At 44.4% G+C, this 14412-nt stretch overlaps 3 protein-coding genes across 5 annotated transcripts in view; 1 reads left to right on the forward strand and 2 right to left on the reverse strand.

The window, feature by feature from the left end:
• LOC139468534 (short-chain dehydrogenase/reductase family 42E member 1-like) overlaps positions 1-9719 on the forward strand; it is a 334803-nt gene extending 325084 nt beyond the window's left edge. For both annotated transcript variants that reach the window (XM_071250570.1, XM_071250568.1), the window contains exons 9-11: positions 4245-4308; positions 4530-4603; positions 7786-9719. In XM_071250570.1, coding sequence (XP_071106671.1) covers positions 4245-4308; positions 4530-4603; positions 7786-8019 — 372 coding nt within the window. In that variant the 3' untranslated portion in view covers positions 8020-9719. The remainder of the gene's footprint in view (positions 1-4244; positions 4309-4529; positions 4604-7785) is intronic.
• On the reverse strand, positions 4726-6668 carry LOC139469082 (uncharacterized; the record flags this gene model as incomplete). Its single annotated transcript, XM_071251208.1, has 4 exons — positions 4726-4861; positions 4952-5413; positions 5589-5772; positions 6221-6668. Coding segments are annotated over 4 exons (1230 nt in total), but the record flags the coding sequence as incomplete, so codon positions are not given.
• Positions 9720-9829: 110 nt separating the features above from the next.
• Positions 9830-14412, reverse strand: part of LOC139468537 (cAMP-dependent protein kinase regulatory subunit) — a 181152-nt gene continuing 176569 nt past the window's right edge. For both annotated transcript variants that reach the window (XM_071250574.1, XM_071250573.1), the window contains exon 11: positions 9830-13627. In XM_071250574.1, the coding sequence (XP_071106675.1) occupies positions 13455-13627 (173 nt within the window). In that variant the 3' untranslated portion in view covers positions 9830-13454. The remainder of the gene's footprint in view (positions 13628-14412) is intronic.

The raw sequence follows: 14412 nt of genomic DNA on the forward strand, positions 1-14412 counted from the left end.
TGGTCACTCACCGGTCTGGTTGGTCACTCACTGGTCTGGTCACTCACCGGTCTGGTCACTCACTGGTCTGGTCACTCACTGGTCAGGTCACTCACCGGTCTGGTCACTCACTGGTCTGGTCACATCCCCCAGTCTGGTCTCTCACCAGTCTGGTCACTCACTGGTCTGGTCACTCACTGGTCAGGTCACTCACTGGTCAGGTCACTCACTGGTCTGGTCACTCACTGGTCTGGTCACTCACTGGTCAGGTCACATCCCCCAGTCTGGTCACTCACCAGTCTGGTCACTCACTGGTCTGGTCATTCACTGGTCTGGTCACTCACCGGTCTGGTCACTCACTGGTCACTCACTGGTCTGGTCACTCACTGGTCTGGTCACTCACCAGTCTGGTCACTCACCGGTCAGGTCACTCACCAGTCTGGTCACTCACCTGTCTGGTCACTCACTGGTCTGGTCACTCACCGGTCTGGTTGGTCACTCACTGGTCTGGTCACTTACTGGTCTGGTCACTTACAGGTCTGGTCACTCACTGGTCTGGTTGGTCACTCACCAGTCTGTTCACTCACTGGTCAGGTCACTCACCGGTCAGGTCACTCACCGGTCTGGTTGGTCACTGGTCTGGTCACTCACCGGTCTGGTTGGTCACTCACTGGTCTGGTCACTTACTGGTCTGGTCACTTACAGGTCTGGTCACTCACTGGTCTGGTTGGTCACTCACCGGTCTGCTCACTCTCTGGTCACCCGGACCAAGGTGAGCTTATGCCATACCGGGGCATCCTACGTCCAGCCGTCGTCCAGCCATCAACAATTTTTTCAAACGACTTCTTCTGAACCACTCATTGGAAATTAACGGAATTTGACTGGAAGCATCCCTAGGTGGTGGGGATTCAAAATTGTACAAATTTTGGGGCTGACCCCCCAGGGGACTGAGAGCCGGGGCCAAATAGTTGTAATTTGGTACACTAACATCTAGCCTATGAAATGAACATATCGTAGAGAAAAAACAGTTGTTCAGTTATCTTAATAAAAATATAATAAAAGGGAGCCCAGTGACTCTCTTCATTCCTGATACTGCAGTAATCTAGACTTGCCAAACATTATAGACTTGCATGGGCTGTATTTCATATATATTTGTATCAGGGTCTGTAAGACAGACTAGTTATTTGGCTATATTGCTTTTAACGAATTCTTCTCTGCAACTAAGAGATAGATATCAACCATATATGGTTAGAGCAATTCTCCGGTGGTGAGGATTCAAAATTGTACAAATGGAAGGGCTGACCCCCCAAGGGGCTGAGGTGCGGGGCCAAATAGGGGTAATTTGGAGTTATTGCTTTAAACGACTTCTTCTCTGGAACTAAGAGATAGATATCAACCATATATGGTTAGAGGCATTCTCCGGTGGTGAGAATTCAAAATTGTACAAATGGAAGGGCTGATCATTCCCCAAGGGGCTGAGGGGCGGGTCGAAATAGGGGTAATTTGGCATTATTGCTGTAAACGACTTCTTCTCTGGAACTTGGAGATAGATATCAACCATATTTAGTTGGAAGCATTCTCCAATGGTGGGGATTCAAATTGGAGAAATGGAGGGGCTGAAACCCCCACATCTGGAAACTTAGATCCTGGATCATAACATCCTTGCCATCCACCCCTTTAAAATGCTGACAGAGTCAAAACTACGAAATATTTGCAGTATTATATACATGCACAGTGCAAATGTATATTTTGTCATGATTGCGTAAATATCCAGGTGTGTGATACAAGCCCTATGGGCCTCTTGTTATCAGAGTGAAGCATTCGTATAATCTATACATGATGCATGACTGGTGAACTTGACAAGACTGATACTGTTTGACCAGTGATGCTGTGTGACCAGTGATGCTGTTAGTGCACCAGATGCCTGACCGTGGTGTGACATTCAGCTCACAGGCCCAGACCCAGGCTATATGGAAGATGTGCAGACCTGTTATTAACTAGGTTATTTATGACTTTGTTCTGATTGATAATATTTTGAATGTAGTATGTTTGTTGAAATATGGTAGATTTTGTTGTCTTTTGACCTGGCATGACAGTTAATGTCTCTCATATTTCGTGTTTTGCAAAACTTCATCTATCCTTGTGTGGATTCCTTGTGAGACAGGTTGCTGTACTTCGTGCATGTCAAGAGCTGAATAGATGGGAATAGGGTGGTCAGGCTCTGTGACGTGGCAGATTGCATGTCAAGAGCTGAATAGATGGGAATTGGGTGGTCAGGCTCTGTGACGTGGCAGATTGTATGTCATTGTCTCATGCTATCAACCACTGGTTGCTAGATTATTGCAATCATTGTGTCTTTGTTTTAGTGTTCAAATGTCCCCATAACCTGAAGCAACATCTGCACACTTGCCAGCACGTCCTACAAGGCATGATCAGTGATGTGTACATAAAATCTCCCCTAAAATCCCATGACAAGGCAAGGCTAGTTCTGTTTTGGAAAATAGAATTATGTCATCTTTAATGTAGTAGTTTGCATAATCACTGGTCTTGTCTCTCATTGGTCTTGTCTCTCATTGGTCTTGTCTCTCATTGGTCTTGTCTCACCACTCTTTCTACTCTCTTCAAACACGTGTCAAGCTCCATCAATGGAGTGGGTCTGACACACAGACATGTATATCCCAGATACACTCGAGGTTGTGCTGTTTGTGTCACACCTCGACAGTCAGCTGCTGAAACAAGTACTCCCATAGGATGGCCTCATGACCAGGAAACTGCATGTCCAGGGTCATGGCGGCTCCTCCTTTAGGTTTCGAATATTAAATCTCCCAGATCAGACCACATCAACTTGATTCAACAAAACATTTTCAGGAAATATGGTGGTCAGGATTTTTGTTCCGAAAGGACAAATTTCATGTCAGATTTTTCAAAAGGGATATTGTGTTCTTTTATTCTGGTGGCTATGAGGCGTGAAGTCTCTCCAATGTATTTGTGTCTGCAGTTGACATCTCATACACACGTCCTAGGGTTTAGGGTGGACTGAATGGGACCTTTACCGTTCGCGTGTAAGATGTTTCTAAGTATCTTGTTGGAGGTGAATGTCACGCCTATGTTGGTTGTTATGTAAGAAGTCTGCTGATCTGATGAGGTTGGGTGATGGGGCTGTTTTTTCCTGGGTAGACTCGACCTTGTCCTGGGTAGACATGACCTTGTGCTGGGTAGACACGACCTTGTGCTGGGTAGACCTTGCCCCAGGTAGACTTGACGATGTCCTGGGTAGATTCGACCTTGTCCTGGGTAGACTCGACCTTGTCCTGGGTAGATTTGACCATGTCCTGGAAAGACTAGACCATGTCCTTGGTAGACTCCATTTTTTCTTGGGTGTGTGATGTCATACTTTTGGTGTGGAAATCTGTCTAATGCTGCTCTATAATTGTTGCAGACAAATTGTGCTTGAGGTTTTATTACTTGTATTTAGTCAATAGCAGCATGCCCATATTCCATCATACATGTATATGTGGAAATATCTCAATATCATCCGTGGCCAAGATTTGATGGTACCATTTTATTGAAGGACCAACAATCATCATTCTTATTTTGATATACAAACCATCATTGAACAAAGAACAACATAGAGCATTATTTTGTCAAAAAATACAAATGTTTAGTCTTTGAGGAATGTCATACTTCTACTTACATGGCAGCCATTTGTATCTGGTCAGAGCTGGTGTTTCCAAAACCCCAAACTTCCTCACTCTTTCAATTCTGAGGGTCTTGATGGGGTTTACAGACTAAAATAACATGACTCAAAAAGTGCCAAGTGACAGACACCCCCCATTCGGACCCTCCTGTCATCGCCTGAGTACTGACATGTGCAGCGTTTGATGAAGATGTAGCTCACATGGAGTGCTACAGTCATCACCACTTGCCTCCTTACATCGCCTGCTTCATGACCTATTGATCAATGTTATGTGTGAAAACACAACCAACCAATCAGATTTTATTGTGGTCAAAGAATCCTTCCTTTATCAACATTCTGTGTTTTGGGGTTGATACATTGTAGCTAAGACTATGCAAAAGGTACCATTGATTCACCATTAAATAACAAGTGTTTGTAAACGGCTAAAAAGTTGACCATGGTATTTTTGGGGGCAATGCTCAAACCAAGTTGATAAAATGGCCACAGACGGATGACTTGTCCCTGAGTGATACAAGGGGGGACAACTGTGATTGCTGTTCAGACATTCAGACTGATACTTTCCTTGCAGATCGAAGGTCTGGGCTACCGGTACCCAACAGTGAACCTTCCGCTCCTCCCAGTGTTTTACTTCGGTACGTAGGCAGACAACAAGCTCACAATGTTTCCATAGTGATGAAATATATATACTCTTTTTCTTATGTCATGAGAGCACATTATCAGTTTGTTTAGACAATCACATAATGTTTGTTAAAGTGCATGCTGGGTCACGAGTGTAGTGTGTAGTGTGTGCTGTACAGAACTAACTTGGCATGAAGACAGGATTACTTCTAGAGATCCGTTTTCTGTGTTGCAGCTTTCATAACAGAAATTGTCCATTCTATCATCGGCCGCATCTACAACTTCCAGCCCTTGCTGACAAGGACAGAGGTGAGTGGGTAGATGAGTGGTGGAGTGGTAGATGGGTGGTGGAGTGGTAGATGGGTGGTGGAGTGGGTGGTGGAGTGGTAGATGGGTGGTGGAGTGGTAGATGGGTGGTGGAGTGGTAGATGGGTGGTGGAGTGGGTAGATGGGTGGTGGAGTGGGTGGTGGAGTGGTAGATGGGGAGTGGAGTGGTAGATGGGTGGTGGAGTGGTAGATGGGTGGTGGAGTGGTAGATGGGTGGTGGAGTGGTAGATGGGTGGTGGAGTGGTAGATGGGTGGTGGAGTGGGTGGTGGAGTGGTAGATGGGTGGTGGATTGGTAGATGGGTGGTGGAGTGGTAGATGGGTGGTGGAGCGGGTAGATTGGTGGTGGAGTGGTAGATGGATGGTGGATTGGTAGATGGGTGGTAGAGTGGTAGATTGGTGGTGGAGTGGTAGATGGGTGGTGGAGTGGTAGATGGGTGGTTGAGTGGTAGATGGGTGGTGGAGTGGGTAGATGGGTGGTGGAGTGGTAGATGGGTGGTGGAGTGGTAGATGGATGGTGGAGTGGTAGATGGGTGGTGGAGTGGTAGATGGGTGGTGGAGTGGTAGATGGGTGGTGGAGTGGGTAGATGGGTGGTGGAGTGGTAGATGGGTGGTGGAGTGGTAGATGGGGAGTGGAGTGGTAGATGGGTGGTGGAGTGGTAGATGGGTGGTGGAGTGGTAGATGGGGAGTGGAGTGGTAGATGGGTGGTGGAGTGGTAGATGGGGAGTGGAGTGGTAGATGGGTGGTGGAGTGGTAGATGGGTGGTGGAGTGGGTAGATGGATGGTGGAGTGGGTAGATGGGTGGTGGATTGGTAGATTGGTGGTGGATTGGTAGATGGGTGGTAGATGGATGGTGGATTGGTAGATGGGTGGTGGAGTGGTAGATGGGTGGTGGAATGGGTGGTGGAGTGGGTAGATGGGTGGTGGATTGGTAGATGGGTGGTGGAGTGGTAGATGGGTGGTGGAGCGGGTAGATTGGTGGTGGAGTGGTAGATGGATGGTGGATTGGTAGATGGGTGGTAGAGTGGTAGATTGGTGGTGGAGTGGTAGATGGGTGGTGGAGTGGTAGATGGGTGGTGGAGTGGTAGATGGTAGGTGGATTTGTAGATGGGTGGTGGAGTGGTAGATGGGTGGTGGAGTGGGTGGTGGAGTGGGTAGATGGGTGGTGGAGTGGGTGGTAGATGGGTGGTGGAGTGGGTGGTAGATGGGTGGTGGAGTGGGTAGTAGATGGATGGTGGAGTGGGTGGTAGATGGGTGGTGGAGTGGGTGGTAGATGGGTGGTGGAGTGGGTGGTAGATGGGTGGTAGATGGGTGGTGGAGTGGGTAGATGGGTGGTGGAGTGGGTGGTGGAGTGGGTGGTAGATGGGTGGTAGATGGGTGGTGGAGTGGGTGGTGGAGTGGGTGGTAGATGGGTGGTGGAGTGGGTGGTAGATGGGTGGTGGAGTGGGTAGATGGGTGGTGGAGTGGGTGGTAGATGGGTGGTGGAGTGGTAGATGGGTGGTGGAGTGGGTGGTGGAGTGGGTGGTGGAGTGGGTGGTGGAGTGGTAGATGGGTGGTGGATTGGTAGATGGGTGGTGGAGTGGTAGATGGGTGGTGGAGCGGGTAGATTGGTGGTGGAGTGGTAGATGGATGGTGGATTGGTAGATGGGTGGTAGAGTGGTGGAGTGGTAGATGGGTGGTGGAGTGGTAGATGGGTGGTTGAGTGGTAGATGGGTGGTGGAGTGGGTAGATGGGTGGTGGAGTGGTAGATGGGTGGTGGAGTGGTAGATGGATGGTGGAGTGGTAGATGGGTGGTGGAGTGGTAGATGGGTGGTGGAGTGGTAGATGGGTGGTGGAGTGGGTAGATGGGTGGTGGAGTGGTAGATGGGTGGTGGAGTGGTAGATGGGGAGTGGAGTGGTAGATGGGTGGTGGAGTGGTAGATGGGTGGTGGAGTGGTAGATGGGTGGTGGAGTGGTAGATGGGGAGAGGAGTGGTAGATGGGTGGTGGAGTGGTAGATGGGTGGTGGAGTGGTAGATGGGGAGTGGAGTGGTAGATGGGTGGTGGAGTGGTAGATGGGTGGTGGAGTGGGTAGATGGATGGTGGAGTGGGTAGATGGGTGGTGGATTGGTAGATTGGTGGTGGATTGGTAGATGGGTGGTAGATGGATGGTGGATTGGTAGATGGGTGGTGGAGTGGTAGATGGGTGGTGGAATGGGTGGTGGAGTGGGTAGATGGGTGGTGGATTGGTAGATGGGTGGTGGAGTGGTAGATGGGTGGTGGAGCGGGTAGATTGGTGGTGGAGTGGTAGATGGATGGTGGATTGGTAGATGGGTGGTAGAGTGGTAGATTGGTGGTGGAGTGGTAGATGGGTGGTGGAGTGGTAGATGGGTGGTGGAGTGGTAGATGGTAGGTGGATTTGTAGATGGGTGGTGGAGTGGTAGATGGGTGGTGGAGTGGGTGGTGGAGTGGGTAGATGGGTGGTGGAGTGGGTGGTAGATGGGTGGTGGAGTGGGTGGTAGATGGGTGGTGGAGTGGGTAGTAGATGGATGGTGGAGTGGGTGGTAGATGGGTGGTGGAGTGGGTGGTAGATGGGTGGTGGAGTGGGTGGTAGATGGGTGGTGGAGTGGGTAGATGGGTGGTGGAGTGGGTGGTGGAGTGGGTGGTAGATGGGTGGTGGAGTGGTAGATGGGTGGTGGAGTGGGTGGTAGATGGGTGGTGGAGTGGGTGGTAGATGGGTGGTGGAGTGGGTGGTAGATGGGTGGTGGAGTGGGTAGATGGGTGGTGGAGTGGGTGGTAGATGGGTGGTGGAGTGGGTGGTAGATGGGTGGTGGAGTGGGTGGTAGATGGGTGGTGGAGTGGGTGGTAGATGGGTGGTGGAGTGGGTGGTAGATGGGTGGTGGAGTTGTAGATGGGTGGTGGAGTGGGTGGTGGAGTGGTAGATGGGTGGTGGAGTGGATCTTGTGAAAAGATATCTAATTGACAATCTTGTCAAGTTTGATTCAAGTGATTCAAATCCCAGCAATCCAAAAACCATGCTGCTATCAAGGAATTTTCACTTAACGTCAATACTCCTCACATACAGAACATGCACCCTCCACTGGCAGCGTCAGACACGACTCACTCAGTCACTGTGAACATCGCCTAGGCTGTGCCAGTGCATCACTGTACTCTTTCCTCTCCCCAGGTGTACAAGACAGGTGTGACCCACACATTCAGTATCTCCAAGGCCCACAGCCAGCTGGGGTACTCCCCCACCCTGCAGAACGACCTGACGGGGGTGGTTCGCCACTACCAGAAGATGGGGCGTGTCTACCACAAGCCTCGGGCGTCGGGGCTGCGATACAGCATCGAGAATATCTTCATTGGTCTACTCATCGCATGTCTTATTATGTCTTTTTTACCAATTGTTTTTAGTTAGCAAAACATGTCAAAACATGTATACAAAGTCTTAAATGTGTTGTGTATTGGATACGTGTCTCTGTCATACATCTTCCACATCATATGAACAGAGTGGCATAAAACAGTTTCACATGCACAAACACTTCACCAAAAAAAATGTAATATTGTTCTCATTTCCAATTTAAATATACAGTAAACTACGGTTATAACGAACACGCTTATAACGAACTGACGGATATAACGAACTTACTTTTTGGTCTCGACTATTTGCTGTAGTTATACTGTGTATATGCTTATAACGAACTACGGTTATAACGAACTAAAATAAGTAGTCCCTTTGAGTTCGTTATAACCGTACTTTACTGTACATATAATAATGGTTACAAAAGTGGACAAGTCTATTGTAAATGATCTCCAAGAGACTGACTTTTCATCTATGAAATGAATGTTTCTGAGGGGTTTCATTGAAATGTCTTTTAATATACAGTACAAAGGAGCCAGGAGGATATCTAAACATGCCAAGTATTGTTGACTTGCTTGGAAGTTTCCGGATACTTGAATACAGTAGCCTTAAGCTATGATGAATGAGTCAGTGTGGTCTCTGGGTTGGTTTAAAATGTTACCCAAGGTTGTGTTTTGTCAAGATAGAATATTGAAAAGAAAGCTCTGTTGTCTTGTTACCTTATTGGTATCAGAAATGTAGCTCTCTCTAAAGACACTGTAAGTCAAAGTTTTTACTTTGAAAACACACACACACACGCAGACACCAAAGTTACTTCTAATTGCAGACATAATCAAGTCAATATAAGTGGCTATAAGCATGACAATATGTAGTGAGTAAGTGAGTTGGGTTTAACGCCACTTTAAACAGTATTTCAGTTATATCGCGGCGTGTCAGCTTAATGTGGGAGGAAAGCCCGAAGTGATGCAGGTCTCAGACGTTTACCACTTCGGTGAAACCCACGGGCACGGGTATGGTGCTGACAAACCTAGAAACATAATCGGGGCGAACCGGGATTCGAACCCACAATCATCGATTTCTGGCGTGCCCAAGGGACGCAACTCTACAGAGCGAATCGCGGCGCCTTAGATGACTGGGCCACCCATGCCCCCAATATGTAGTGAAATGATTATAATAATTATTGATGACATTGTGTTTGTTTGTTTGTTTATTTGACGCCGCTGTCAGCAATATTCCCGCTGTGTGAAGGCAGCCTGTAAGTCCGACAAGACCAACTAGTGGTTGATGGTATGAGCAATGTTCCATTCCATACGGGCACAATGACAGATAGCCACCGAGTCTGACCACCTGATTACTATTTCAGGCCTGAGAACTGGAGACCCACCCTGACGCACAAACCCATCATACTGAGATATATCAGGGTTAGAATTGGTCTTCAGCAAGCCATGCTTTTCTCCCCCATGAAGATTGGGGTTAGAATTGGTCTTCAGCAACCCATGCTTGTAAGAGACGATGGGTTCGATGATTAGGTTGATGCATGTTATCGTATCCCAATTGCGTAGTTAGATGCTAATGATGCAATCAGAGTATATGGTTGAGACAGACTGGAGTAGCTGGAATATTGTTGAGTGCGGTGTTAAACAACCAACTAACTTATGTGTTGAGTGAACATAAAAATGCCCTTTTTGGTGCATCTTGTACATAAATGCAATGTCCATCATTTGTTGTGAATCCAACAAAGACAATCGATCCTTAATGGCAGCATATCGCAACGTGATCAATGTCTATCATTGTGGAATAATACATTTTACAATAACATTTTTGTTTCTTATTAAATATCGACAAAACAAGAAAACAAACTCCGACAAACAGGGCATAAATTATCATTTATTCTGGTACGTTGTTATAGCTTTGTCTGATCTATGCAGAACAACAGTCGTGACATTTGTAAAATACACCTGTTTAATATGAACCAAAAGTTGTACATATTGGCCAATCTGATTGGTTAAGAACAGATCTAACCAGCCCTGTGATTGGCTACAACTACAACAGGTCTCAACTATCTAAAGTCATCATACAATGGTTAGTTGCCAGCAAAGCACATAAATATATCCACTCTGTTAGATAACAAATACTGTCTGGCCTGTCCCAGTAGAGCCACAGTGTTAACACATACATACATGCACACGGCTGTAGAGACAGTCAGCAGGTGGGGGTGGGGGGAAGAGGGTGGGGCCAAAGAGGGTGGGGCCGAAGAGGGGTGGGGCCGAAGAGGGTGGGACCGAAGGTGGTGGGGTCGAAGGTGGAGATATACTCAAGTATGAATTCCATACAATTTTGTTGCGTATCATAACATTTTAAAATATCCAAATACCTATTGCTCTAGGGACCCATTCTTACTCAAAACAAGTTAAAGGACAACCAATTGGAAGGCTGTGTGTTGCAATACCCACCAGCCATGACAGACTAACTTGAAAAAATAGGGTGTTCCTTAACTTCATTTGAGAAGAATATATACACTGTCATCACAGCTAAAACAAAATATTTGGGTGCTCTCTTGACTAAATTTGACTACTTGATTATCGGTTTCTGTGCATTACATAATCATTTTCATTTTAAAAAAAAAAGATGTAATAAGGTACTTATGAATTCCTAACAAAATTGATCATTGTAAAAATATTGTAGCTATCTCCAAGACAGAAGATACACATGGTTAAACTACCCCCTTCTCAGTAGATTTGGCCCATTTATGTTGAAATAATGTGAGATCTGTTCAAGATAACAATATTGAAGACTAAAGTTCTGACATGAAAGATAATGAGGTCCAGCTAGTCAAGCAAAACATACCATGAATACAAGTATCTGGATTGACCATGAGAACTACCAAGCTCTACTATCTTCAGCTTGAATACACTTGTTATACTTCATGATGAAATCTCACACTAGCGACCTGTGATAGTTCCCTATACAGCAAGCATTATGAAAGCTAGGAATTGGTACATGTACATGTATTGCAATTGTCAAAATAAGTTCTTTGTTTAGAAACAGCAATAACAAAATATGACTTGTAATTAACAGAAAGTCAAGGTTTTTACAAAATTCGATAACAAACACATTTCCCAAATATGGGGATATTTATAGCTGAATAAAAGTGTGTGGCAGTTAGGCAATCTGTACATGGTGGTATAACTATGTACACTTGTCAGCGGATGTATGTTTAAAGCAGCTGGATGCACATCAATCAACATCAATCAAGGTCATGGAGCTGATCTTTTCCCTGACATGTATACAGTAACTGTAATTATTTTAAATTAATAATATTGCAGCTGAGATATGATATTCACAGATGAACTCAAAAAGTAACATGATCAATTTTTATATAACAAGGTTACCATGACAACCAATGACTATCATCATCCACCTAGAACAGCTTTATTCTATACACCAAACTATGACTAGTTTGAAAACAAGTGGTTTAATATCTCGTCTACATGATATAAATAACAAAATAAATAAACAAGGCTGCAAGTTAGACCTGTTACAAGTGCTTCTGATTCGGCCTGATGAATGAATATTACCATTTTTGTGGAGCGACATTTCAATACCATATTTCGTAATAAAATACTGGCTCAAATACTGCATTCGCTACAACACTAGGAATATTTCAGGTAGTAATTTCTGTATAGCCAGTGTACTGTATTAGACATGATTACCATCTCTGGACAGTGCTCTCTTGGGCCTTGAGTGAGAATTTAAGATCTACACAACCATGTGGTGTTCATGTGACCCGACAATCTGGCTGTGTTTTAAGGCCAAGAATCTGGCTGCATTCTAAGGCCGAGAACATGGCTGTGTTCGAAGGCCGACAATCTGGCTGTGTTCTAATGCCGAGAATCTGGCTGTGTTCTAAGGCCGAGAATCTGGCTGCGTCCTAATGCCGAGAATAAGGAACAGTTGCAAGAACCATATCTGACCATTGTTCCATCACTCTGTTTCTATTACACATTAACTATATTAAGGCCAAATCTTTTCCCTTTTTTTTGATAAAAAACAACTCATTGTAGCCTGGTTTGGGTTCTCATAAATATATTAAATCTAAAATCTGACAGCAGCATTTTTGTTGTCAAAGCGATCTTTACCATAAACAGGATTAAAAACACTTGTCGTTTACTGATAACGTTTTTTTCTGAATTTTCTGTTTGTATGGTTGGTGGATCGGTAAACGATGCCAAGAAAATATATGGCCTTATTATAGTTGAAATATGACAACAGGCAGGGCAGCCTCATGTTCCATGTATCCAGTCCCCTACAGTGAGTGCAGGCTAATATCCCGGTACACAGCAGTCATCCAAGAGAGGCACCTAATTCAGCTGCCACGCTTTTAATTTCTATGTTATTTCTCCCTTCATATAACTCTGTACTCACTAAGTATTTCAAAGATTTCATGAACCATTAGAAGCTGTGAAACTGGTAAAACCCTTTTTAATTTCTTATCGTCATGAAAACTGTTTACGACTGTTTGTACACATCACATGTTTGTCTTGAAGGAAGCTGGGAAATATTTCGTATCTACATCTGGTGGACATGTTTGTTCACGCTGGCGTTACACATCACAAACACAAGACGAGCAGTGGTCATAGTGTCTCATTACAAAAATATCAAATGAAATTAACAGTTTATTACAAAAACTAAAATTACAAAGCAACTTTGCTGCCCATATAAATGAGAATTATTACTGATTGTGTTTGCTTGCTCTGCTGCTAATCCACAACTGATGTCATATTTTACACCTGGCCAAGGATAGTTATTTTCCTATAAAAAGAAATCCTCTCAAATTACATTCTTTTCATAAAAAGATGTCATATTTATTGTTTTCTAAATTTGATTAAATGCATGCAAATCTTTACTGAGATTCAAACCCAGACAGTAACCCTGAGGTGGCTGTGCTCCACAAATCATTGTCTGACAGCTTGCAATCCTAAACATTATGTATTGTGACAAATCATTCAAAACCAGCTGCACTGACAGTATACTTACAACTATTTCAAACGTTTACCGTCATACAAACAAGACTTTTCATTGGCCAGGTGTTCCGTAAAATGGAATAGGGAAGAAGACAGGATACAAATATTTGGTTTTGACCATTCAACAAATATTACAGATATATAACAGACGGGGGAAAAATTAAAGAGCAAAGGTTTCCTGAAATACATCAGTAGCTATTGTGGTGTTCTTTGGAATTAATATCATCGGTGTAAAACTCCAGTTTGGAGTCCTCAGATTTAGAACGTAACACTTTGGCCAAAACATAAAAACACTGTTCTTTATGAACATCATCTTATGGAACAATCTGTCTTAAGGAGAGTTTAAGTACACGCGACGAGTCATCAATGTTAGTAAATGGTTCCGCTGTTTTAAGACGGCGGCAAAACGGCCTGATGGGGACGCAGAAGCGACACACAGATCCCAGCATGCATCTGTGACCTCTGACCTCAGACTGACAGAGATACGAAGCTGTTGTACTGAGAGATATTTCTTTTCAGGATGTCGGCACAGGGTCCAAGGACACGCTCAAAGCGTCCACGATCCATTTTGACACATTTGAGAGGTCCTCGAGACACAACAGTTGCTGCTCTGGGTCGGTCCAGTAACAGGGCAATTTCACCTAAAACAGGAACATCAAACAAAAGTGAGCATTGTTAAATACAAAGAATACTACCTCTATAACATCAATGCCATCAATGCCATAAATCGTTTGGCTGTCATCACACTATAAAAAAATTACATTTTCAACAGAAGTCCTCATTGCTGTTAACTATCCATAACTAGCTGAGATACAAATAGTATCTGCCCATCTGAACCAAGCAGCAATGAAGTCAGGATACTTAACTTCTTTCCAACATCAACAGATGCAGAATATGTATACAACATATCAGATACAGAATATATACAACATACTACATGTTGAATATTTCTGACACTAAAATCTTCTGAAAATGTTGCCTGGACACAAGTTTTGGGCCTGTAGCATCAAATGTTTCTGGTAAAGACTGGCTGTATATCAAGGCCGCCTTCAAAGAGTGTAAGGAATCAAAGTTAAGGAAAGATAAGTGATCAGTTGTAACAGTTCGTGAGATCAGTCCATGCACCAAGCATGAGGCAGGACTACCAAACAACATGAGATACTGTGATTTGTTTTCGTTAAATAATTGGAAAATATTTTCTTTAAATAAATTTAAAATATTTATCAAAAACAGCTTCTAGTCGTAAGACTGATATGTATATATTCATATAGTGCAACCAAACATGGCTCCAGAAATGAAAATTAATGTTACACACAGTAACGCACAATTCTCCTTGCAATAGGGATCACTGATCAGTTTCTTGGAGACAACATTTAGGATAATACGACAATTAGCATCCCTGTAATGTCCCTGGAAGGTGAGGGAA

The sequence above is a fragment of the Haliotis cracherodii genome, unplaced genomic scaffold, assembly GCF_022045235.1.
Source record: "Haliotis cracherodii isolate W230 unplaced genomic scaffold, xgHalCrac1.p SCAF_2, whole genome shotgun sequence".
In the NCBI taxonomy this organism is placed as follows: Eukaryota; Metazoa; Mollusca; class Gastropoda; order Lepetellida; family Haliotidae; genus Haliotis; species Haliotis cracherodii.